Source organism: Aulonocara stuartgranti, assembly GCF_965226115.1.
Source record: "Aulonocara stuartgranti genome assembly, chromosome: 3".
Taxonomy (NCBI): Eukaryota; Metazoa; Chordata; class Actinopteri; order Cichliformes; family Cichlidae; genus Aulonocara; species Aulonocara stuartgranti.
In genome coordinates, this window is record NC_138941.1 from 76,163,145 (window position 1) to 76,190,407 (window position 27,263).

General features: G+C 40.5%; 1 protein-coding gene across 1 annotated transcript; it reads right to left on the reverse strand.

The window, feature by feature from the left end:
- Nucleotides 1-711: 711 nt before the first annotated feature.
- On the reverse strand, nucleotides 712-26,213 carry LOC309703483 (protein NLRC3-like). The gene is made up of 11 exons (XM_082528340.1): nucleotides 26,109-26,213; nucleotides 23,849-23,958; nucleotides 21,227-21,464; nucleotides 19,767-19,808; nucleotides 16,416-18,210; nucleotides 13,934-14,107; nucleotides 13,588-13,674; nucleotides 11,590-11,763; nucleotides 8,884-9,057; nucleotides 2,008-2,054; nucleotides 712-1,832 (listed from the first exon to the last, which is right to left on the reverse strand). Exons 2-11 carry the CDS (start codon nucleotides 23,852-23,854, stop codon nucleotides 1,237-1,239), a joined length of 3,333 nt encoding a protein of 1,110 aa, XP_082384466.1. The 5' UTR covers nucleotides 23,855-23,958; nucleotides 26,109-26,213; the 3' UTR covers nucleotides 712-1,236.
- Between the last annotated feature and the right edge of the window lie 1,050 nt (nucleotides 26,214-27,263).

Here is a 27,263-nt window from a genome sequence, read left to right on the forward strand (position 1 = left end):
CCGCAATGGGTGGCTCGCGTATATGGACAGGACATGGCTGCGACAGGCTTCCCAAATCCACCTTCGCTTTTATAGCCGTGGTCTCTCATCTTGATTACATGAAGTAATTTACTATTACTACACTGTAAAAACTGTGACTAGAGGTTACTTAAAAAAGTTATGGCAACAAAGTGACACTTGAAATAATTAAGTAGATTTTAATTTCAAAAGATTTATATAAAATGTAGAGAAAATGTTAATTAAATTCAAATAGAAAACAAAAGTAGATATTAATAGATTTAAACTGTAAATATGTGTTGGATTTAGGGTCAAAATCTCAAACTGAAGGTTGAAATTGCCCAACTTTACCAAAAGAAATAATTGATATAAAATAAGTCTCTGAATAATAAGAGAAAATGAAATGAATTTAACTTATTTTCTGAGTAAAATGAATCAATTTCACAAAGAAAACATCAAAACGGTAATGTGTTTTATTGTGGAAAATAAAACACGGTAATTTATAAAATAACATTTTTCTGCTTGTATACACTGAATTCTGATCAATAATCTCCTGATCTCCTAAATACATTCCTCTAAAATATGAATTACATCTGAAATAATCAAATAATAATAATAATCACATACATGTAATAGAATGTTAATAGTACATTTCCCTTTTTTAGGAAATGACCTGTATGTATCCATGTGAAATCAATGAAAGAATCAAAATACTGTATTATCTTTAGTTACATTGATAATATTTATTTATGGTAAAACAGTGGTAAAATATCGCTGTTGCTTTCGTATACATGAAGTGGACATACCTGAGTTCCCGCGATCTAATCCTGTTTACATAAAGTAAACCTGCTCCCAAGCAGGTTTACGCTTACGGATCTGTTGCTATGACAGCAAGTCCCGGATGAGCTTCAGAGAACCGAACGATCCAAGATCACGCGAAATCGTCAACAATCTAATCCAGCTAACTTACTTAGCGAGGTACGAAGAACGGGCCCCAGTTGGATGGAAAACTTCAGTTCATCACGAGGCTTCACCTCACCATCACTAGGTGAGAGTAGGGACGGGTATCGTTTAGATTTTATCCGATACCAGTGCAAAACCAGTACTTTTGAAACTGTGCCGGTGCTTAAAGAATGGAGAGCACAAACTTTGTCCAAAAGCCTCTCATGTTTAGCCGTTTTATTTTTTGTAAAATGATAACAATGTTTCTCTAACAGGAGGACACTCTTTACACTCAACTCAGCACAGGGACACTGAGGAACAAGGGGACCTGAACCAAAACCCAGGATAAAGAGTTTCAGTGAATGTGGTGTTGAAGGTGTGGAGGTGGATCAGAGTGTCAGAGGAGACTCTGTAGAAGGACAGAGTGCCAGCAGGACAGTCCACATACACTGCTACTCTGTTAGAGACAGAGGAGGAGGAGGAGGAGGAGGAGGAGGAGGAGATGGATGTATCCCACTTATTGTGCCAGACGGAATGAGGACCATCATCAGAGCAGCACAGACTCCAGGACAGATCATTGTGTCCAAACATACAGTATGGGGAATAGAAACTGGCAAGCGTAGCAAACATACCAGATTTTGATAATTGACACTCTCGTTTCCTTCTAATTCTTCTGTAACTCACTGCTATATCAACCCTTCCTCTCCACTCGACCTCCCAGTAACAGCGACCAGTCAGACCATTTCTACACAGCAGCTGGCAGAAATAATCAAATCTGTCTGGATGATCAGGATATGACTGAACCTCCTTCACATGTGTCACCTTCCTGTTGTTGTCAGATAGTTGGAGGTTTGTGTGAACTGTGTTTGTGTCGATTGTGAGTTGGCAGGAATCTGATGGAGAGAACAAACACAATCCAGCTGCAGTTATTGATCCATCATCTGTTCATTGATTGACACTTTGATGATGACTCCTGACATCAGAGATGTGAATGAGTGATGTGACAGTTTGAAGATGGTTGAATGTGTGCTGCTTTGTTTTCATGAATCACATTAAAAACACACTTACACTTCCGCAGACCTGGTGTCAACCATCGGAGTCCAGCAGGCTCCACCCTGAAAGGAGGAGGGGGGTCAGACCAGCACAGTCTCTTTCAGCATGCACACATGGACACATGGCTCTCATATACAAATACACTTCAGCCCATACGTGGATCAAACTGCTGATGATTTGGGCTGATCCTGGATCTGTCAGTACACTGAATTGAACAAAATATGAGTGATTCAAACTGACCTTCATTGTCTTTATATTCTTCTATTGTTCTATTTAGCTGGAAATGACCCCCCCCCCCCCCCTTGCCTTTGCTGCTCTTTTTTTATCCTTTGTGTCAGTGTGGGTACTGTACATAACCCCTGACCTCTGAGTGAATGCAGCTTTGTTTTCATGGGTTTTAATGTCACCTATAACCTTTTCATGTTCTGATTTAACAGCAGATTTCACCACGTGCACACAGAGAAATGTCTGCATCTGTCACACGATCAGTGGACCATATATTTGTTTTTTCAATATTTCATGTTGAAACTATTAAGGGACTAGTGTACAGTGGAACCCCGACTTACGAATACCCCATTTAACAAAAAATTCAAGTTACGAAGGCGCAGCAAAACGCAAGTACGGAAACCAAGGGATTGTCACATGATTCGGAAGGCATTATGGGCATTCTAGGCTCAGCCAATCAGAGCCAGCGGATTTCGTTACTCGGGCATTTTGCCGGAACACAAGCAGAAATATTGCCATTCAGTGCCTTTGTAACTTGCGTGAAACTTGCGTAAGTCGGGGTTCCACTGTGTGTGTCTGTGTGTATATATATATATATATATATACAGTGGGGCAAAAAAGTATTTAGTCAGCCACCGATTGTGCAAGTTCCCCCACCTAAAATGATGACAGAGGTCAGTAATTTGCACCAGAGGTACACTTCAACTGTGAGAGACAGAATGTGAAAAAAAAATCCATGAATTCACATGGTAGGATTTGTAAAGAATTTATTCGTAAATCAGGGTGGAAAATAAGTATTTGGTCAATAACAAAAATACAACTCAATACTTTGTAACATAACCTTTGTTGGCAATAACAGAGGTCAAACGTTTACTATAGGTCTTTACCAGGTTTGCACACACAGTAGCTGGTATTTTGGCCGATTCCTCAATGCAGATCTTCTCGAGAGCAGTGATGTTTTGGGGCTGTCGCCGAGCAACACGGACTTTCAACTCCCGCCACAGATTTTCTATGGGGTTGAGGTCTGGAGACTGGCTAGGCCACTCCAGGACTTTCAAATGCTTCTTACGGAGCCACTCCTTTGTTGCCCGGGCGGTGTGTTTTGGATCATTGTCATGTTGGAAGACCCAGCCTGGTTTCATCTTCAAAGTTCTCACTGATGGAAGGAGGTTTTGGCTCAAAATCTCACGATACATGGCCCCATTCATTCTGTCCTTAACACGGATCAGTCGTCCTGTCCCCTTGGCAGAAAAACAGCCCCATAGCATGATGTTTCCACCCCCATGCTTCACAGTAGGTATGGTGCTCTTGGGATGCAACTCAGTATTCTTCGTCCTCCAAACACGACGAGTTGAGTTTATACCAAAAAGTTCTACTTTGGTTTCATCTGACCACATGACATTCTCCCAATCCTCTGCTGTATCATCCATGTGCTCTCTGGCAAACTTCAGACGGGCCTGGACATGCACTGGCTTCAGCAGCGGAACACGTCTGGCACTGCGGGATTTGATTCCCTGCCGTTGTAGTGTGTTACTGATGGTGACCTTTGTTACTTTGGTCCCAGCTCTCTGCAGGTCATTCACCAGGTCCCCCCGTGTGGTTCTGGGATCTTTGCTCACCGTTCTCATGATCATTTTGACCCCACGGGATGAGCTCTTGCGTGGAGCCCCAGATCGTGGGAGATTATCAGTGGTCTTGTATGTCTTCCATTTTCTGATGATTGCTCGCACAGTTGATTTTTTCACGCCAAGCTGCTTGCCTATTGTAGAGTCACTCTTCCCAGTCTGGTGCAGGTCTACAATACTTTTCCTGGTGTCCTTTGAAAGCTCTTTGGTCTTGGACATGGCGGAGTTTGGAGTCTGACTGTTTGAGGCTGTGGACAGGTGTCTTTTATACAGATGATGAGTTCAAACAGGTGCCATTCATACAGGTAACGAGTGGGGGACAGAAAAGCTTCTTACAGAAGACGTTACAGGTCTGTGAGAGCCAGAGATTTTCCTTGTTTGAGGTGACCAAATACTTATTTTCCACCCTAATTTACGAATAAATTCTTTACAAATCCTACCATGTGAATTCATGGATTTTTTTTTTTCACATTCTGTCTCTCACAGTTGAAGTGTACCTCTGGTGCAAATTACTGACCTCTGTCATCATTTTAAGTGGGGGAACTTGCACAATCGGTGGCTGACTAAATACTTTTTTGCCCCACTGTATGTATAAAATTCCCCACCCGCCGGTCAAGGGCAGTCAATCCTTCAAGCTCGGGTCCTCTACCAGAGGCCTGGGAGCTTGAGGGTCCTGCGCAGTATCTTAGCTGTTCCTAGGACTGCGCTCTTCTGGACAGAGATCTCCGATGTTGTTCCCGGGATCTGCTGGAGCCACTCGCCTAGCTTGGGAGTCATTGCACCTAGTGCTCTGATTACCACTGGGACCACCTTCACCCTCCACATCTTCTCGAGCTTTTCTCTGAGCCCTTCGTATTTCTCCAGCTTCTCGTGTTCCTTCTTCCTGATGTTGCTGTCATTCCGAACCGCTACATCGATCACTACGGCCGTCTTCTTCTGTTTGTCTACCACCACTATGTCCGCTTAGTTAGCCACCACCATTTTGTCTGTCTGTATCTGGAAGTCCCACAGGATCTTAGCTCGGTCATTCTCCACCACCCTTGGGGGCATCTCCCATTTTGACCCCGGGACTTCCAGGTTATACTCGGCACAGATGTTCCTGTACACTATGCCGGCCACCTGGTTATGGCGTTGCATGTATGCCCTGCCTGCTAGCATCTTGCACCCTGCTGTTAGATGCTGGATTGTCTCAGAGACATCTTTACACAGCCTGCACCTGGGGGAGATACTGGTCTGCCAGTAGCTGGTGCTTTGCGTTTTGCGGGTGTCTCTCGTCAACTAGCAGCTGGTTCATTTGTGCCAGGGCCTGGTGCTGTCCAACTCTTCATATTGTTCTCATATTGTTCCCCTGCCCATGCATATCAACCGGATCTGAAGCGTTAAGATTGGAATAGAACATTTTAAACTGGTCATTAATAGTTTTCAGATCGGACGTCTTTTCTCCAGAGGTTTTACAGATTTCAGAAATTGTGTTAACTGATATGGATTGCTTAATTTGATGTGTCAAGATTTTTCTGGCTCTTTCCCCATGCTCATAGAACTTTTGCCTTGATTTGAAAAATAAATGCTCTCTTTTGCTGAATGGACAGGATTTTGTTTAGTAATAATTTTCTCTTATAGAGGTCTGGTGTTGGATTTTCTACATATAAGCAATCAATCTCTTTTATACTGTTAGCTAGGTTATCTGTGAAGGTTCTCAGTCATCGTAGTATAAGAAGGAGCTTGGAAAGAAAAGCGTCTGGACTTCGTTATGTTGCTTGCATGATAGGGTGGGGACAGGTTTCACCCAAAACCCTGGCTGATTGTGACACCCCCCTGTTTCACATCTTGGCTCATGTGATTAGGTAGAGGATCATCAGGGGTCCTTTTGTCCCTCTTTGGAGGGTTATTCCCACTGCATTTAAATCTGGGACTCTCCGCCATTTTATCTTAGAATTGAAGAAGCTTCTCGGATGAGAGGTGAAACATCTTCAAGCAACTTAAAGAAGTCCAGACGCTTTTCTTTCCAAGCTGCTTAGACTGTTGGCTAGGTTGTTCATTTGTTTTAAGTATTTCTTTTTTTTTAAAAGGTTGCATATGAAATTATCTGGCCTCGAAGATAGGCTTTTAAGGCCTCCCACATAAGAGTTAATTTCATTCCTTGGGTTTGATTTGTCTCTCAGAAATAGAGTATTTGCTCAGAGACCATTGTTTTTGGTTAAGTTGGGATGTTAAAGGTATAAATAATCCGGTTAAATGCACAAGGGTATTTATTCATTTAAAATCATTGTTGTATATCTGCAGGAAACACACCTCCGATCAAGTGAACAAATTAAACTTTAGTATTTAGCATAAAAATTTGAGGATAGATCACGTGGTGTTGCTATTCTAATTAGGAAGGGCATTCCATTTATTCCACTATCAACTGTAGCGGATACCAGAGGGAGATGTATTATTATACAGGGCAGTTTGTATAGGAAACAAGTAACTCTTTCAAATGTATAAGGACCAAACTGGGATGACCTAAATTTTATAGTACTTTTTTAAAGAACCTCCCAGATTTAACAGAGTCCCATTTGATATTGGGTGGTGACTTTAACTGTGTGCTTAATCCTCAACTTGACAGATCAAATGCAAAAGCTGACAGCAAAAGTTCTGCAATTCTTTTTGCAATCTTACACTTTTTTGACCCCTGGAGGAATAAAAATCCTACATCTAAACAATTCTCATTCTTCTCACCAGTACACTGGTCATACTCACGGATAGATTTTTTGTTGTTGTAGATAATAGAATTCTTCCCAAGGTTTTAGATTGCCCATACAACTCTATCTCAGACCATAGTCCAGCTCAACTAGATGTTAATTTCTATAAATCCCCCAGTCAAAAACCCACCTAGCAGCTTCATCCTTTACTCCTAACTAAAGACTCATTCCTCAGCTTTTTTTTTCTTTTAAAGGTTTGTCATCAGATTTGAGGTGTTACCTCCTTTGCACAGTATCACAGTATCACCTTAAAGCACTTGTTGCAGGCTGCTGAGTTTGCATCTTTTGCTGTGAAGTATAGCCAGACTTTTGACCGCTTTGCCTTGGGCATTTTTAATCTGTAACTCTGCTCTAAAATAACATATGTACCTGGGCCCGCCTACTATCCTTGCAAAGGTAAAATTATTGGCTAGAATTCTGACATCTCAGGGAAAAAAAGGCACCAAAATAAAGCACCGAAATGTGCGCTGCTTTTGGGTCTGATTTTTGACATACACCAATTTTTATGTACTGCAGGAAAAATAAAAATAAATATTATAATCCAAATTTGTAATAAAGTGTCACGATCCTGGGGCTTTTGACCCAGCGTTTTGAGTATTAATTTACATTCCTGTTATGTTTAAGCCCTTTAGGTTTTCTAAGTTAATTTTATAGTTGGTATAGTTCTTTGTTATTAGATTCCCCTTTTGTCTTCCAACCCCTGTTAAGTCACCCTTGCCCTTCATGTGGTCCACGTCTGTGTCTTGCGTTGTCAAGTTCAGGTTGTCATGTCTGTGTCTCATGTTTCCTGTTTTATTTTGAAGAGGTCTTGCGTTTCTATGGTCACTGTATTTAGTTTTACTCTTTCCCTGCGAGTTCATTATGTTCAGGTGGGTTGTGCTGTTTTGATCTTTATAGTTATTATTTCCCTAGGTTTCAGTTATGGTTATCATAGGTTTAGTTCTTGAAATATGGCTTCACTGTGTTCCATGTTGTGTCTACTGTGCCTTTCTGTACCATGTTTCAGGTTCCTATGTTCTGTCTCCCCATTTTCTCTTAAGTTTACATGTCTAGAGTTCAGTCAGTGTGTTGGCTGTTTTGCTTTGAAGGTTCGTGTCTCATGTCAGTGTTTCTAGTTTTGCTTCCCTTGTCTCATCCAGCCTGATTACTCCCAGCTGTGCTCTCCTTCTGTGTCTCATTCCCTTGTTATCCCTCAGTGTATTTAAGCCCTGTGTTTCTCTTTGTCAGTGTCGTAGTCTCCCTCATGGCCGTTTCCCTTTGTGTCAGTTTATCCATGTCCCAGTATAGTTTTGTTATATTTTTCGCGCTATTCTGCAATAAAGCAGCTTTTTGAGTTTCATTCCTACGTAGTGAGTTGTGGGTTTGGGTCCTTCTCCTGCCTCCACACAGTCGAAACATGACAAAGCATTTCCAACAGTGTAATTTGAGTTCTAAGCATCCCAGAAAACTTATAGAAATACACCAGTAACTATTTAAACTACTTAAAAGTAGTTACCAGTTTTAAAGGGTTAATCCAAATACTTAATCTGAGAACAACCAACCGCAGCAATACCACCCAGTAACAACTCAAAAAGTCACCAGTCCTGACACGTACATACCGTCCAATCAGCTCATCTCTCACCAACCAAACACACTCTCAGCATCTGCACCTGTACTTTGCTCCAACCTGTCTCTCTTTTGCAGGTATCCCAGTGTATATACTGTCCTCTTTTCCTGTGCCTGACTCCGTGTTTCCTCATCGTGAGTTTTGCATTTGGCTCAATAAACCCTCTTTTTTGTCACATTATGCCTATATGTCTTCCACCTTGGTTGTCTCTAAATTTGTTTATTTACTGGATTGTTTTTGTTCCATTATTGCATAATGTGTGTTGGCTTTTCAAAGCAAATTGTGACCTTTGTATTTGAAAAGCACTAAAATACATTAATACAGTTACATATCTGTGCATTTAATGGCAAGCAGCTTTTAAATGTTATGAAAAGATCTCCCTGTAGTTGAGAGTTTGTACCACAGCCTTTTCTTTTAATAAATCTAAGATAACAGTTTCCCCTGCTTACAGTGGTTGTTGTATCTAGGATAAATATTAATTGTTGCTCTCTGAATAGAACAATTAATATAATCCACACTAAATATACCGAGATATCCATAACTTTTTCCTGGAAAACTTCTCTCTGAAAACCTCTTACATTAGTATGCCTTATTGATTTGTTCATGTCACATCTGCAGGAAACAAACAGGAAGTGAGTGAAGGACAGAGAAATGTTTCCAGCTCTTCCTCCTCTATCAGACATCCTCTCCATACCTGAGAGTGTCCAGTCTCCAGCATGGATCCCTCAGTCCAGCCGACAGCAGCTTCATTCCTAAGCGGCCTGGATGATTGTAGCTCAGGTCCAGCTCTCTCAGATGGGAGGGGTTGGAGCTCAGAGCTAAGGCCAGAGAAGTACAGCCTTCCTTTGTGATCAGACAGCCTGACAGACTACAGACACACAAAACAACAATCCATCTGTCAACAATAATTTTCTGTTTGTCATATACAAAAACATCTATCCATTTACATGCATTAAATTTAACTTTATTTATAAGTGGAATTCCCAACAGACAACAGCTGTTTAACAGTGTAAGGTAACAGCCTACAATATTAGAGAGAAACCCCCAACTATCAGACTATATCCTCTGATCAGCATCACCGTTGGGTGACGGTGGGAAGGAAGAACTCCCATTGACACAAAGAGCATCCCAGTTAGAACAGGCTCCAGGAGGAGCATCTACCATGACTGGTTGCCAGGTGAGGGGAAAGAGAAGAGATGATCTCAGTGAGACAAGAACAAAACACAAACTAAGAAAAAAGAAGAAAAAGTTTAAGGACATGCAGTAGTGGCACATAAAAGCATCAGAAATGAAAAGAGAGGAGTGCAGAAGAAAGCAGAGTATCTTGGGAGGTCAACCAACAGCCTGAGCATATAGCAGCATAACTAAGAGATGATTCAGAGAGACAAAACCTCCACCTTTGGACAATTTAGAATGAGTATTCTATGAGTATTCTAACCCCTCCAAGTGCATGCCGACTGGATCTGACCCAACAAAAACACTTTTAGCCATTACTCTTTGTGCTAAGAGAGGAAATAGAATGGAAATTAGCCATGTGACATGATGTAAAGAGCATGGTTGGTTGACAGCTACAGAGCTGCTGTTTGAATGTCTTGCCTTCCAGCGCTGAGGAGACCTTTAACAGAATTATTTGCGCTGTACATCTAGCCTTGGCATGTTGTCATGTATTGGAGTAATACAGAAGGCAGAGTGACTGAACCTCTAATTAATCTGATGTAATAAAGTGCAGAATAAAACTAAAGAAAGGACTATGTCTTTTAAAATGTCCATTTGGCCCCATCAGGCCTTAACTTAACAAAAAAGTTATCAATAGTTCTTTTCATCTTTTCTTATTACCCACAGCTACATCCACTTCTGCCAGGCCTAGGCTACTCACTAGGGCTGGGTATCATCACTGATTTCCACAATCCATTCAATTCGATTCAATTTTGCCTCAGACAGTCAGAAATAATATCATTCTGATCATTTATCAGTACTGACACTTGTGAGACTTTATAGGAGGTGTGAGCATCACAGCAGATGCCTTTGTGTCAAAGAAACTGAGGATAAAACACAGAACATGAAGATTTTCCTGACTTGGCTCTTTATAGCAGATAACCTTAAAAATATTCTGCAATTTAACGTAATTTTAAAAATGTTTACATTTTGTCAGTATATTTTTGTCCGAGGTCACTTAAGTAAGAAAAAAAAAAGAAAGGAAAGAAAGAAAGTCACCGACAGCGCTGTAAACAACGGTAGACTGATGGGTAATAAGCGAATGAATAATGCAAAAATTAAGATCTGAGATGAGAAACTGTTCGTGAAATACACAGAGACAGAGAGCTGTGCATGAAGTGTTATTTTCTTGTGGTGGAAGCAAAACAGCAAAATTAAGAGTAGTTTAATGACGATATTTATCAAATGTGAAGTGTAGTTTCGATCTTCTTTTCTTGCTGGATGTAAACACAAAGCTCAGACCCGACGCCTTAGAATCAGTAAGCTGTCGGCTTTCAGCTTCGTCGGCTTGTCCAGCACGGGAAGTCGTGTGAGAAAGACGAGAAAGAGAAACCTGATTCTGAGGTGACGTGTCCACTCTGTGTTTACGTCTTAGTGTGGAATCCGTTTATCTGTTCTTATTTGCTGTTTGGTGGTTGTTGAAAAAGTTTTTGAGCCTCATCTCTTTATTCAAGCTACTCACCTCTCTCTATCCACCTGCACTTCAACTAGACCACATCCAATCAGAGAGGTCCCGCCCCTGATTATCTGTAATTGGTTTAGACCACGATAGGAATGTAATGTGTGTCGTTGACCACACAGAGACTTTCAGAGTTGAAGAATTTTCTTTTTTCTTTTTTTACTCAAACAGTTGGTCGCAACGGTGCGTCCTAGGAGTATTTTAGTCGGACCATTAACAAATTTGGTTGCATTTGTTAATGGTCCCATTTCCGCTGCTTGTATCCGCGATCTCGTTCTTTCGGTCACTACCCACAGCTCGCTACCATAGGCGACGGTAGGGACATAGATCGACTGGTAAATTGAGAGCTTCGCTTTTACATTCAGCTCACTCTTCACTATAACAGACCGGTACAGCCACTGCACCAATCCGTCTGTCGAGCTCCTGCTGCCTTCTACCCCCACTCGTGAAGAAGGCCCCCGAGATACTTAAACTCCTCCACCCCAAAAGAAACCTCAACATGTAATTTGGTCATGTTCGGCCTACCAGTATAAAAGGAAATTGGTATCTTTTGTACACAAAATGACTATATATAAGTTTATTAGTGCATGAAGTAATTTTTGGAATCCAAACAAACAAATAAAAACTGTCACACATTAAAAAAAACCTCTTAACAATTCTTATATTTGTGCAACAATAATAAATCACATTTTAAATGATCATCTGTGGAAAGCTTTGATTCTTGACCTGAGAGTTTCAAGGTTACATTGTGGACTCTCCACTGCAACAGACAGAAGCTTGACTCCTGAATCCTGCAGGTTGGTGTTACACAGGTCCAGCTCTCTCAGAATAGAGGACTGGGAGGTGAGAATTGAGGAAAGAGTTTCACAGCTTGTCTCTGAGAGGTTACAAAGACTCATTCTGAAAATGAAAAAACAAAACAAAAAACAAAACAAAAAAACAAACAAACACTGGTGTTAACTTATAATCAGTGTGGAGCTATTATCAAAATTTAATACCCTTTTTTCAATAATACTTCAGGAAACAAAAACTGGCTTTTTTAGTGACTTGCAAAAGTATTCGGCCCCCTTTTCCACATTTTTTCACATTACAGCCACAAACATGAATCAATTTTATTGGAATTCCACACTACATGATTCCATTCTTTTCTTTTTTTTTTTTTTTTTTTTTTTTTACAAATGTTAGATATTATTTTATGCCATGTTAGACCCCTAATTAAAGATTGTGAATTATTATGTAGTTTTAGTTTGCATTATTCTCCTGAATTAGAAGAAGCTGATAACTATTGCATTAGTTAAACTGATTTGCATTACATTAAACTGCTGACTTGTTGTGAATGAATGATATTGTTTAGGATGCATTATACTGCTGAGTTATAAGAAATACTGTTCGCAGAAAGTCATCGCCTTATTTGTCTGATTAGAAGAGAACATGCTGGAGTTTTCTGCCCCATCTCAGCAGGAGCAGATAAACAGGGAGCCAAGGTCGTAGCTTAGGCGCCGTGTGAGAGAAAAGCATGTGAATGTTTAGGCTTTTATGATAAGGTGGAGGCACCAGAGGCTATAAGAGTTTGATCAATGCTCCACCATTTTGAGATCTGAGGCTGTCTGCATCAGTGTCCATCTCCCACGCGTGTGATAATTAAAATCATCGTTTGACTTAACCCGGCCGGACCAGTGTTGTTATTGTGGTTTTTCCTCTTGTATCCATCCCCAATATTTGAACTCGTAACACAAATAAATAACTGCAAAGTGGGGTGTGCGTAATTATTCAGCCCCCTTTGGACTGAGTGCAGTCAGTTGCCCATAGACATTGCCTGATGAGTGCCAAAGACTAAATAGAGTGCACCTGTGTGTAATCTAATGTCAGTGCTAATGTAATCTAATATAAGTACAAATACAGCTGCTCTAAGATGGCCTCAGAAGTTGTTGTCTAAGAGAATATTGGGAGCAACAACACCATGAAGTGGAAAGTACACACCAGACAGGTCAGGGATAAAGTTATTGAGAAATTTAAAGCAGGCTTAGGCTACAAAAAGATTTCCCAAGCCTCTACTCAATTTTATTTATATAGAGCCAAATCACAACAAAAGTCACCTCAAGGCGAACATCCCATGGAGCACTGTTCAAGCAATCAATCAGAAATGGAAGGAGTATGGCACAACTGTAAACCCACCAAGACAAGGCTGTTCACCTAAACTCACAGGCCTAACAAGGAGAGCGCTGATCAGAACTGCAGCCAAGAGGCCCGTGGTGACTCTGTGAATCTATGGCAAGATTTGAAAACTGCTGTTCACAAACACTGCCCATCTAATCTGACTGAGCTGGAGCTGTTTTGCAAAGAAGAATGGGCCAGAATTTCAGTCTCTAGATGTGCAAGGCTGGTAGAGACAGACCCTAAAAGACTGGCAGCTGTAATTGGAGCAAAAGGTGGTTCTACAAAGTATTGACTCAGGGGGCTGAATAATTACACACACCCCACTTTTTAGTATTTTATTTGTAAAAAATGTTTGGAATCATGTATGATTTTCGTTCCACTTCTCACGTGTACACCTCTTTGTATTGGTCTTTCACATGTAATTCAAATAAAATTGATTCCTGTTTGTGGCTGTAATATGACAAAATGTCAATACGTTCAAGGGGGCTGAATACTTTTGCAAGCTACTTGTACATCAAGAAATGAATGAACTTTAATTGGTTAATTCTGAAAACCTCTTTATCTGACCTCAGAGTAGACAGCTTGCAGTTTAGATTCTTCAATCCAGCAGAAAACGTTTCACAGCTCATCTCTGAGAGGTTACAGAGACTCAGTCTGAAAAGGAAAACATGAACAATTAAACAACACTCATGTTAAACTGTAATAAGGGTGTAGTGAGGAGCTACTATGTTTAGCAATGTCTTTTAGAGAATCTCTAATGTCTGGGGTTAAACAGGTTAAAAATGCAACAGTTTTACTAAGACATATTACAATGTGATTAAAAATTTATGGGCTACAAGTTTTTAACTGTTTAATTTTATCAGTTGAAAACAAAAGAAAAACAATAACAAAAACTGAGTATAACTGATCTGACCTGAGAGTATTCAGTTTACAATGTGGACTCTCTATTGCTGCAGACAGAAGCTTCACGCCTGAATGATTTAGGCTGTTGATACTCAGGTCCAGCTCTCTCAAACTAGAAGACTGGGAGCTGAGAACTGAGGACAGAGCTTGACAACTTTCTTCTGACAGTTTACAGACACTCAGCCTAAATAAAAGAACAAAAGATGACATTTGTGACATTTGTTCAACCTTGAAAAGAAAAATAAATATACTGGAGGGCACTACAAGACATGGTTAATTAAAAATCTCTAAATATAAGTGTTAAATGGAAGAAAACCCTTTAACTTTTCTTAATACAAGCATAACTACAACCCTTTATTGGAATGTAATTTAATGACAGGCTTGTAGATTTAGTAATAAAAGTATACCAGTATGTATTACAATACTTTTTGGTCACTTCCTAATTCTAATGTCTGTCATAACTGTTGGTCGATGCAACTCAACATTATCCGTACTTGTCACATACTGAACCTTTTTTTATAATATGCTTGTTTCAGGAAGCATTCCATCTTTATGAGCTCCATCTCCTCCACCCTCTGCTTATAAAATTTTGAATACAAACTTTAAGTCTCGTAGAAGAAATAATTTCTGGCCCCTGGATGCAAGCAAGATCTTCTGATTCCTGACTGTGAAATATAATAGCGGAGGTCTTCAAAAGTTGATTCTGTTCATCTGGACGTAGCATTTTCAGTGGGAGAAACATTTTGTCACTCATCCAAGTGACTTCTTCAGTCTCAGCTGACTGCAGGTTTCCCCAATCTTATAAACCGTACGTTTGCATAATGACTAAAACCGGGCCACTGAGGGAACAATGGGCTGGGAGGTCAGTTCCTTAATCTTAATTATGCAAATTCTCATGACCATTGATCAACAACCACTGACAAAACGCACCGATCAAAGACCACTGATCAATGGCCATGAGTATAGAGAGTCAGTATGGTTTACCAAAAATACATAAACAGGGTGCACCTTTAAGATCGATTGTCTGCATGATCAACTCACTCACCTATAACATCTCCCAAATTTCTGGCTTCGATCCTCAACCCGCTGGTGTGCAGCTCTGAACACCACATCACTTCACTTTACTTGCATCCCAATCACGGAAAAGTTGGAGGTAGTCTGTAAGAGATTACAGGATGACACCAACCTCAGCAACAGGATCACTCTCAGCTTCGTTCAAGTGTGTTTGCTTTTGGAGCTGTGTCTTCATTCCAACTACTTAACATACAAGGGTCAGTTCTACAGGCAGAAACATGGGTGTGCCATGGGCTCCCCAGTTTCACTCATCATGGCCAATTTGTACTTGGAAGAAGTGGAAAAGAGGGCTTTGCTATCCTACCCTGGAACACCACCAAGCCATTGATTCAGATATGTGGATGACACCTGGGTGAAAAATCAAATCTCAGGATTTTCCGCAATTCACGGATCACATTAATAATAATAATAATAATAATGGATTGGATTTATATAGCGCTTTTCAAGGCACCCAAAGCGCTTTACAATGCCACTATTCATTCACACACTGGTGGAGGTAAGCTACGGTTGTAGCCACAGCTGCCCTGGGGCAGACTGACAGAAGTGAGGCTGCCATATCGCGCCATCAGCCCCTCTGGCCAACACCAGTAGGCGGTAGGGTAAAGTGTCTTGCCCAAGGACACAACGACCAGGACAGAGAGCCCGGGGATTGAACCGGTGACCTTCCGGTTACAGATACGCTTCCCAACCCCCTGAGCCACAGGAGTGACCGTGGCTCAGGGTGGACTGACATATCAAATTCACCAGGGAGGATATGAAAAGCGGCAGGTTGGCCTTCTTAGACTGTGAGATTTCCATCAGTAATGGGGGACATCTAAAAGCTGACGTGTACCATAAACCTACACATACGGATCAGTATTTAAGGTTTGACTCTCATCATCCACTGGAGCACAAACTGGGTGTCATTAGGACGCTACAACAAAGAGCGAACACCATCCCCACTAACACAGCGGAAACCTGCAGTAAGCTGAGACTGAAAAAGTCACTTGGATGAATGACGAAATGTTTCTCCCACTGAAAACGCTACGTCCAGATGAACAGAATAAACTTTTGGAGATTTAATTTTCTGGATGATCGAGAATCCATCAAGACATAATAGTGGAGGGCACAATTCTAACAACAGCGTAATTCTAGTTGTTTAATGTGAGTATCAGCGTACTTATAAGAATAATTGAATAAAACAGTGTTCATGTTAAAAGATGGATGTAAAGGCGATGAGCTGAAATGCTGACATAAGTGGAACGTCTTTGCTTTCTGAAATTGATCATTTATAATGTCATTTATAATACAATTTTTAAAAAGATTTTGAATGCTGCAGAACCCATCACAGTTTTTGGATTTGTTAATTGCTAACCTGATTTTTTTGTTAAGTAGAATCAACATTTCAAAACTAAAGCTATGATCACATATTTACTTACAGAGCTTGGTTGGAGGCTTTGACCACTGGCAGCAGCCTCAGAAGAGCCTCCTCTGAAGCAGAGTATTTCTTCAGGTCAAACACATCCAGATCTTCTTCTGATGACAGTAAGATGAAGACCAGAGCTGACCACTGAGCAGGAGACAGATAATTTGCGGAGAGAAGTCCTGTACTCATGCGCTGTTGGATCTCCTCCACTAGAGAACAGTCATTCAGTTCATTCAGACAGTGGAACAGATTGATGCTTTTCTCTGCAGACAGATTCTCACTGAGCTTCTCCTTGATGTACTGGACTGTTTTCTTATTGGACTGTGAGTTACTTCCTGTCTGTGTCAGCAGACCTCGTAGAAGAGTTTGACTGGTCTGCAGTGAAAGACCCAGGAGGAAGCGGAGGAACAAGTCCAGGTGTCCATTTGGACTCTGTAAGGCCTTGTTCACAGCAGTCTGGTAGAAGTGTTTCTCTGAATATTCTTTCATTTCAGACTTCAGGGAGGTTGTTTGTTCATCTTCCAGCAGATTGAGTCCAGAGTTGATGAAGGTCAGATGGACATGAAGAGCAGCCAGAAACTCCTGAACACTCAGATGGATGAAGCAGAACACCTTGTCCTGGTACAGTCCTCTCTCCTCTTTAAAGATCTGTGTGAACACTCCTGAGTACACTGAGGCTGCTCTGATATCGATGCCACACTCTGTCAGGTCTGATTCATAGAAGATCAGGTTTCCTTTCTGCAGCTGATCAAAAGCCAGTTTTCCCAGAGACTCAATCATCTTCCTGCTCTCTGGACTCCAGTGTGGATCTGTCTCGGCTCCTCCATCATACTTGACCTTCTTCACCTTGGCCTGAACCACCAGGAAGTGGATGTACATCTCAGTCAGGGTCTTGGGCAGCTGTCCTCCCTCTCTGGTTTCCAGCACATCCTCCAGAACTGTAGCAGTGATCCAGCAGAAGACTGGGATGTGGCACATGATGTGGAGGCTTCGTGATGTCTTGATGTGGGAGATGATCCTGCTGGCCTGCTCCTCATCTCTGAATCTCTTCCTGAAGTACTCCTCCTTCTGTGGGTCAATGAACCCTCTGATCTCTGTCACTCTGCCAACACACTGTGGATGGATCTGATTGGCTGCTGCAGGTCGTGTGGTTATCCAGAGGCGAGCAGAGGGAAGCAGTTTCCCCCTGATGAGGTTTATCAGCAGCGCATCCACTGAGGTGGACTTTCTAGGGTCAGTTAGGATTGTAGTTTTGTGGAAGTCCAGAGGAGGTCGACACTCATCCAGACCATCAAAGATGAACACAACCTGGAAGTCTTCAAAGCTGCAGATTCCTGCTTCTTTGGTTTCAGTAAAGAAGTGATGAACAAGTTCCACCAAGCTGAACTTTTCCTCTTTCAGTACATTCAGCTCTCTGAAAGTGAATGGAAATATGAACTGGATGTCCTGGTTGGCTTTGTCTTCAGCCCAGTCCAGGGTGTATTTCTGTGTTAAGACTGTTTTCCCAATGCCAGCCACTCCCTTTGTCAGCACTGTTCTGATTGGTTTATTTCTTTCAGATGAGGCTTTAAAGATGTCTTCTTGTCTTATTGTTGTTTCTGGTCTGTCTGGTTTCCTGGATGCTGTTTCAATCTGTATGACCTCATGTTCATTATTGACCTCTGCAGTCCCTCCCTCTGTGATGTAGAGCTCTGTGTAGATCTGATTCAGAAGGGTTGGGTTTCCTGCTTTAGCGATGCCCTCAAACACACACTGGAACTGCTCTACCAGGTTAGACTTGAATTTAAGCTGACAGTTTTGAAGAGCCTCTGAATTTGAAACAGAAGATGATATGATTGGCCAATTGCGGTTTATGTAGTGTGAATAACTTCATTTATTTGCCTCTTGGTAACTTTTGTTTAGATCTCATCAGATATTTAGGATTTTTTGAACTATGGTCCAAAAACTTCTATTTTTAATCATTTTAATTTATTTAACATTAAATTGCAAGAACAGACACCCCAATGTGCTTTATATTGTGAAGTAAAGACTACAATAATATAGAGAAAACTCCAAAATTCAAAGGACCCCAGTGATTTGATGAAAGTGGTCTGATCATTTAGTAATTAATCCTTTACATAGGTTTTTTTTTTTTTTTTTTTACATTTTGTAAAGTACCTTCTGCTTAATCAGTTGGAAATTTGTAGTATATCATTTATTTTTTTAAGAATTTCGGGGTGTGCTAGCTAAGCTTGACCTTCAGATAAGCATACCCATGTTTCAGCTGTCTCAGCCTGACACTCTCTGACTCAAGGTGTGAAGTTGTTAGTCACTTCTTGTTCTCATTCAGTGAATATACAGGTAGAAATGTCATAGAATTTGAGATTGTGTTCTACACTGCTGAAGAACAATCATATAGAGTAGGCTCAGATGGTATCCATATCCCCCCTTCACTTTTTTCACTTTTCTTATGTTGCAGCCTGATGCTATAGTCATTGAAATGACTTAGTCCCCTCGTTAAAGAACAGAAATTTTTGTAATTGCAGTCTCAAATCTTTTTGAGAATGATGGAGATTTTCTACTATTCTTCTTTGCAAATCCTCTCAGACTCTCAGTGAGTTACTCTAGAACATTTGCAGAGTTGTCCCAAAGCCACAGCTGTGATGTCTTTATGTAATTATATTTATGTCATAAAAAAAACAAAATTAGATATGTACACAAAGTAGAACTCATGCACTTTTGAGTGTCTGCTTTACATGCACTGTTACAGTTTTACACACTCGCAGGCAGCTCTCTGCACTGGGAGAAAAATTCCTGCTCATGGAAAAGACTTGGTTTTGACTGTGTGGATGTGGAGCCCAAAGAAGGTCAGGGTTCTAATGTGATTGGTTTTGCTGTGCAGCTTTGGAAATACTGACAAGTGGCACTGGATGATTTAATGTTAAAGAAATATTTTAAACCAGAAGATTCAGAGGCAAGTTCTGAAGCCTGTGCACGGCTGGCTGGCCCATTAATCTATTGTACAGTATTACATACTGTAACTTCTATGAGTAAAGCAAAATCATCATAATGAGAAGCACACATCACTCCAAAGAAAATTGTTTCTTAGTTAACTGAGTAAACTTGCCATTTTTGGGAGCATTTCAAGTTGATATACATCAATACAACCATTATAGCCCAAATTGTAATATGTCTGCATTAAGTGCATAGTAATTACATAAATTGCAAAAAAGTGCAATAAACTACAAAATTTTTTTTAAATTGTTTTTGTTTTTTTAACATATATTTCTAGAGAAATTTAAGAGGCTTATCCCTCAAAACTGTAAATACAAAAAAGTTGCACAAAATAGTTTCACACCACAGGAACAAACAACTAAATTCTTACCTTCTGATAAACGCGATGAAACTTCCTGGGCTGACGGACTTCCTGTTGGAGGAAAGTGTCTCTTGAATTATGAACTGGTCTCTTTAAAAATGAAAACCTGCTTCACTTCAAAATAATGTAAATATAACATTTGTACTAAAAGAACCTGATTAGAGAGGCGCAAAATTAAAAAGTCAGACTAAAACTGTTTAATACCTTCATAATAGAGCTAGGCGATATGGCCTGAAATCCATATAATTGGAATCACGTGCGGTAACGATATATATTGCAATATATTCTTTTCTTCTTTATAGCGTATTTTCCACACTATAAGGCACACTAAAAATCCATTAATTTTCTCAAAAATCGAGAGTGTGCCTTATGTATGAATTCTGGTTGTGCTCACTGACCTCGAACCGATTTGGGCGTGCAGAAATCTGTTAAAAAATGTTTTAGTAGAACTTTGGTGAGCCGCACTGCTTCCTGCCGTAGTGAGGAGCTTTGCGGAGTAATCTGGTTGCAAAACTCCGTCCGCTTCAGGTCCCAAAGTCAAACGAACACTGAGAGTTAAAGACGGTGTAAATTCTTTGATTTTTAATAAAATCATCAGCGTTGCTGCTTTAGCAGGTGTAACAATTAAGTTTTACATCCAGGCATCCATGGAAACAGAATTTATTAAATTTAACGGAGTTACAAGTTAACAGTAACTAAACATGACATACCATGTTCTGACTCAAAGATTTTTGAAAGTAATTCAAACGTACAGCTCTGCTATCACTTCCAACATAAATGAAGACAGAAAACTAAACAGCAGTGGCGTTTGTAGGGTTACTGAAGTTTGGCTAGCTGGTATATAATGTTGTGCTACGTGATTGCTTGTGACACAGCTATGTTAGCATAACATTAGCACAGTGAAGCTGGAGGATGAACACTAACTTTTTTTTCTCCACTCGATAAAAGTTAACGTGAGGGACCCTGGTGGTCAGGGACAAATGCAATCGCATAGCAGGATGCTATACACGGGCCAAACTTCAGTCAGGAGAACAACTGAGATCATTCATCCACAATACGAGGTTAGTTATTAATATACTGCAACAACATGGGAACAGAGCAGCTGCGAGAGAATTCAACATTATTGAATCAATGTTATGGAAGAAGCGCAGTTTTTGGCTTTCCACATATTTCAAAAGTGTTTCATCTCTTTGCTATAACTGTCGCCCGCCATAATTTGCAGATGATAATGGTTGTAGCCGCTGCGATGCTTTCAACCAAAACAGACGCAGCTTGATGACATCATCAACATGCGCTATATAGTCAAAATCTCTATCGTTGGCCAAATTTATATCGCTTCTATCGTATATCGTTTATATTGCCCACCCCTACTTCATAAAAGAAATTGTGACGATGTCATGTCTGCATATCGTGTTTGCATATCTGTGTCTGCATACCGTGAGTGTTTGTTTCTCTTTCCTCTGACTGACCTGCATTCATCTTCTTTAAAATCGACCTCGCCACCTCGATCACGTGGTCTGAATACGCCTGCACCATCACTTCTACTGTTTTCAGTCTGTCTGCGTTCTCCAGCAGGCTCTTATAGATTTTGGTGAAGTCACCTCCAGGTTCATACTGCAGGTAAAAGTGGAAAAGCTTCAGCTCCTCCTCTCCCAGTTTCTTCAACATTTCAAGCAGCTGCACTGGTGAGGGCTTCTCCATCTCTGACTGTAAAACATGAGAATATGTGAATCACGGTTTCATCTCATCTATTTTTTTTTTAACTTATTTACTATAGTTCACAGCAGATTACATGTTTAATCTGAATTATGGGAGACACCTGCCTAGTCACTGTTTCAGGGCTCCTCCTCAGTGGAGCTGCTTTCGTATTTCCAGTTTCATTTATTGTGAACTGCGTTGCTGTTTTGCTCCTGTTGTTCTGCCTCACCTCGTTGGGGCTTTGGATTTGTTTTGGTTTTATTTAGCCAAATCTGAACTATTGTCTGCACTCCTGTTTCTGTGGCTGGCTAGAGTGATCTTCCGCCGCATATCATCAAATATTGCCTCCGCTTGCTTCTCCCAGTTTGCGGGGAGCTGCACCGGACTATGACCAAGGCTTGAACAATTATAGCCAGTAAAAGCTTGGTTGGACTCGTGGGGTGCAAGTTTCGTATGCATGTGCATGGTTTGTTTTATTATAGATTAAAGTTTTTTTATTTCTTTTTTTTATGATCTGTAGCGAGCTTGTGGCTCAGTGTCATTTTATTCTTTTAGCGTCTTGTCCCATGCTTTTATATTTTTTTGTGAACGGAAGACGCTCCAGTTGCCCTGGGACCATAGGTGGTTGGTCGTCTTCACACTTTCCTTTGTACAGCACTAGGTGCAGGCTATAGTGTTTGTTCCCTTTCTGTGTGATTTTCTTTTGGATCCACAGCTGCTGCTAAGTCCTAGTTCAGTGATTGTTTTATTGTAATTTAGGACACTGTCAACAACAACGCTGCATTCAGTTTTCTTATTGTTTTATTCATTATTTTATTCAGATTACATTAGATTAGATAAAAATTTATTAATCCCTCTGTATTATAAAACTGTGTTATTATTTGAGCTAACCTGCCTCAGGGTGCATCCTTGAACTTTTTATTTGCTTTTATCCCCCTTTTTAAAAAAATAAATATATTTCCTGGGGGTGAAATCCCCCTTGGTGGCATTGTCTTTTTATTATTTTTTAATCTAACCTCTCTGACCACTTAGTCACACATATTTGATTTAGTGGAAGTTACGGCACCAACTGTCAGAGAATCCAGTAATCCAGTTTTGAGATCTCCAAATGTTGATTCTGTTCATCTGGACGTAGCGTTTTGTGGGAAAAACGTTTTGTCACTCATCCAAGTGACTTCTTCGGTCTCCAAAATCAATCAATCTATATTTATAAAGCACTTTTCATACAAAAATGTAGCACAAAGTGCTTTATCCAACTCACTCCCCACACTCTCATTAACATAAATGATCATGGATGCATACACACACATCCCCCCCCCCCCACACACACACACTTACACACTTAAAGAGTAAAATTGGGCTGGGTACACATGAGCCAAGTGAGGAAACACTATCACAGGGAGCTGTCTGCACCGGGAGCCGGTCACAGACTGCAGCCTCCAGGCCGGGCACACAGCAGGAGGAAGCCCCCCAGCCAGGCTGAGACTGAAGAAGTCACTTGGATGAGTGATGAAACGTTTCTCCCACAAAATGCAGATGAACAGAATCAACATTTGGAGATTTACTTTCCTGAATGATTGAGAATGCATCAAGACAGTTTTGAGATCCCTTCCCAGACGCCTTAATGCCCACTTAAATCCTGGGCCATCTGACCTCAGGAAATCACATGATAGAGTGGGGCTAGTTTTCACAATGAGCTCACCCAAACCCTTGGCTGATTGTGAAATACACCCATTTTCACACCTCGGGTTGTGTGATTAGGTAGAGTTTCATTAGGAGGTCCATTCTCACTTTTGGGGGGGACACCCCCACAAGGCAAAATGTAGGACTCCACCATTTTACCCTAGAACTGAAGAAGCTTCTCGGATGAGAGGTGAAACATCTTCAAGCAACTTAAAATGTCCAGATGCCTTTTTTCCTTCCAAGCTCCTTAGACATCCAAAAGTTGATTCTGTTCATCTGGACGTAGCGTTTTCAGCGGGACAAATGTTTCGTCACTCATCCAAGTAACTTCCTCAGTCTCAGGTCATTTCCTTGATCATTAATATGCAAGTTCTCATGACCACTGATCAATGGCCATGAGTACCATTCACATAGAGTTGGGGAATGGCTGCAATCACAGCATTGTAAGATGGGGACAGATGTACCCTTAGGCCCCCTCCTCGATTCAGAGATGGCCTTTCCTTTTTCCATTTTGACTCCACACTCTAACCAGCGTTCCTCCCTGTCCAGGATGTGAACATCCTCATCATTGAAAGACTGTCCACTGCCGTGTAGATGTGAATAGACTGCAGAGTCCTGGCCTAAGGTAGCGTTTCTGTGTTGTGCCAACCACTTCTCCAGAGGTTTGGTTTCTCTGATGTATAAATCCTGACAATCCTCCTGGCACTTACCAGCATACACTAAGTTACTCTGTTTTCTTTACTTCCCGATCCAGGATTCAAAGAGTATCAGCAGAGTTAATGTGTTGGAGAATTGGACATTCCAGTTCATTCAAACACAGCTGCAGTCAGAGAAAAAGATGTAGAGACAGAGGAACATCACGTGACTCAAGAAGAGTTATTTAAACTGTATAGACACAGAAGACAGCAGCATCGCTTGATGCCTTCAGTGACCATGTTCCTGTTAAACACAGTTACATTTTTAACAGGTTTTGGGGGTTTTTAAGGTTTTTGTTTTTTTTACTGAAAATCATTTCAAGAACTTCTTAGTCACCGTTATGTTTTATTGAGTATGGTCATTACTGTTTTCTGCTTGGTGACAGAGGAAGTAGACTCTTTAACTTCCTGTGGTCAAAGTCATTAACTCTTTAATGTTTCTCCCAAAATCAGGACTCACAGAGAAAAAAATCAAGAAAAAAAACAGGAAGTGTGTTTGCTAAGCTGTTGCTATGTGTGCTGATGTCATACAGGCTAGGTTGTGGGGGAAGTATAAAACAGAGAAACCTCAGGCTGTTCTCTTCTTCCTGTTCTGGTCAACGGTCATCTTCCTGCCCATTTTTTATGTGCTAAAAATAAATAGATTTTGATTTGATGTAAAGGCCAATTCTAATTTTTCTGCATAATCCATCACACAAAATGTAATCAAATGGAAAAGTCTCTTTTTAAAACTTGTTTTATTAGTTTTAATCTTCTAACTTTATGCATCAACCAAAAATGTAATTATATGCAACATTCTCTGACTAGAAGAAATTAGTTTAACATTTAAACCTGTTTTCTACACATTCCAACACATAAAATAAAATAGTTTAGTGTTTAGTATAGTGTTTACACTCAGTCTTTCAAATAGATGCAAGTAAAACACAGCAGAAAATAAATAAAATCAAAGACTAGCGGTCCTGTTGCTCTATTTTCACCTGTAAAGCAGGAGTGGGGTAGGCGGAGGTTAACTCTGTGCTTGCTTGGAAGTTTATGGGTTTTTTTCCGCTGTAAAAAGAAGTTTTCTTCCCACGCACAGCGGACACTAATGTTTTTGTCACTTTTTATGGAATCAAACTCAAAGTAAGGTCAGTACTTCCACGCTTTAAACGCTGCACGCTCATACTCTCTCCCGCACTCGATATATGATCCACTGTTGATGTGCACACAGCTGTTGTCACGAACGTCGCACTCGCTTACGTCACTGTCGTGAGACATTGTCGCAAAAAAAATCACGGTTTTAGTAACGCAGTAACGCAGCGTTCCTACGGGAAAGTAACAGTAATCTAAGTACCGTTTTTGCAATGGTAATCCCTTACGTTACTCATTACTTGAAAAAAGTAATCAGATTACAGTAACACATTACTTGTAACGTGTTACTGTAATCCGATTAATCAGATTTCACCATCTCTGGTGTCAACCCATCCTCAACAACTCCAAATGTTTCCAGCTGCACATTCATCACATCAGGAAAACAATGGTAGCAAAACTGACCAAAGGCTCATGTTTGTCTGTGAGCAGCATCAATAAAACCCCTTTGGCCTCTCCGCTTTTCTACAATTCCCCCATGGGAGAGGTTGGTATCATTTCTTTTCCAACACTGTACAACACCCCGATGTTACTGGTTGTCTTTTCAGTACAATTATTATGCCAGATTTTGCTAGATGCTGTAAATGTGTAGTACACATGTGCTGCATATGTGTTATAGGCACTCTCATTGCTAGCATGAATAAATAATTCTTGCTAGCTTAGAAGTTGTGATGGGTTGAGCTAACGCTCTTCCCTATTGTTTGCATTTGGTTGTAGGAGCTGGAGCAAGCAAGTTAATGACTTGGAGTCTTTCCTTTCTTTTTACCTTTCTTTGGTAGGAATGTCGAATTTTGTGTTGTTTTTCTCTTATCTTGTCTCAAATATGTTCCATGTAAGTTTGTACTTGATGTTTAATGTAAAAATAAACGTGCACCCCTTTTCTACAAATTCCCCTGTGGGAGAGGAGCTGGAGCAGATGAGTTAATTACTTGTAGGTCTTTCTTTCTTTTTACCTTTCATTGTCAAACACAACGCAGGGATACACCGGTTACATTATCACACTCATTTGCACAAACAATAAAAGGGGGAAGAGCGTTTAACACTGGGCCTCGTTGGTCCAGGTGCGAGTCCGTTACCGTGAACTAAGTGCTGGAACTAAGCTGCACACAGCTGATGCCAGGAAAACATTACAGCTTGCTTCACTTACCTTCACGTGGCGCTTCACACAGAGTTATCAGCATCAGTTAGGAGAAACGGGAAGTTCAGGACAGAAAAAGTCAAGTTTGAGCAGGAAGAAAACACCCATAAAGTTGTGTGAGGCCCTCTCCACAATCTGAATCGTTAGAAACTGTCTGTGCTACATTCAGGTGCACCTCGGAAACTCACAAATCTCAGGCAGGTTTTCCAAAGGAGATTTTATTTCTGCTGGTTTTCCTGTTTGAAACACAAACATGTGTCATCACTTTGTTGCTCTTCTTAGTTTGAATATTTCAGCACTAAACTGATGTTTGTTCAAAGCTCATTTCAACCTGTTGAAGTCATGAATGAAAGTGCAGACTGAGAGTGGATCACATGATGTCTAAGGTGTGTCATGTGACATGTTCAGTATTGTCACACATGTCTAGATTGTCCCTGATATCATAGCTGCTCAAACACTGATGATTATATTTGAAGAATTATTACTTATGGCAGCAAAGTTTGAATGGAGCTCTCTGTCTGTAATGATTTGTCGCCCTCTGGAGGTCAAAGCACAAACTGCATGAAGTCACTGTAACCGATGTTGTTTAGTTTAGTTTAGTTTGTTTAGTTGTTTAGATTTATATGTTAAAATGTGTTATTGGTTAGTTCCGTCTGTTCTTGCTAAGAGGGCATTTTTTTGGCTGGCACACTCAGCAAGCTAATTAAGAGACGAGCCACGAGGTTTGCACGTCTACAGAAAGATAAATAAAGAGTACCTTTTTTGGACCTCCCCATGACGTAAAAATGAAAGTTTTATTCCATTTGAGTGAGGCCAATGAGGTAAATGTTTTATTTTGTTTCTTATCGTTGTATGTATATATGCGAGTGTTGTGTGACATTCAAGTGCAATTACCGTAGTGTGAAGTGTAATGTGTATTTTATTGATCCTTTTGCTGGAATGTTTCGTTACATATAATGCTTAAGGACTTTATTAAGAATATTCATTTAAGTTTGTATTTCTTTTTAGTTCTGACGGCATTGTATCGGCTGTGGTTGGACATCATTACATGTTAAGACATGTTGGAGAATCCTCCTGTCCGAAAGAAATGTCAGCTAAAACGCAAAGAACAAGTTGAGCTTTATTAAGACTCAAGGGGAGTAACAATAACTGTCCAGAAAATAG

Bases quoted from the DNA above. Each gene is read 5' to 3' on its own strand.
- LOC309703483 (XM_082528340.1), bottom strand. The intron at 19,809-21,226 runs GTCAGTCAGAGG...TTCCTCCAACAG, and splicing joins TTTAAAGAAGATGAATGCAG to GAAGTCCGTCAGCCCAGGAA. The intron at 11,764-13,587 runs GTCAGATAAAGA...TTTCATTTTCAG, and splicing joins TGCAAGCTGTCTACTCTGAG to AATGAGTCTTTGTAACCTCT.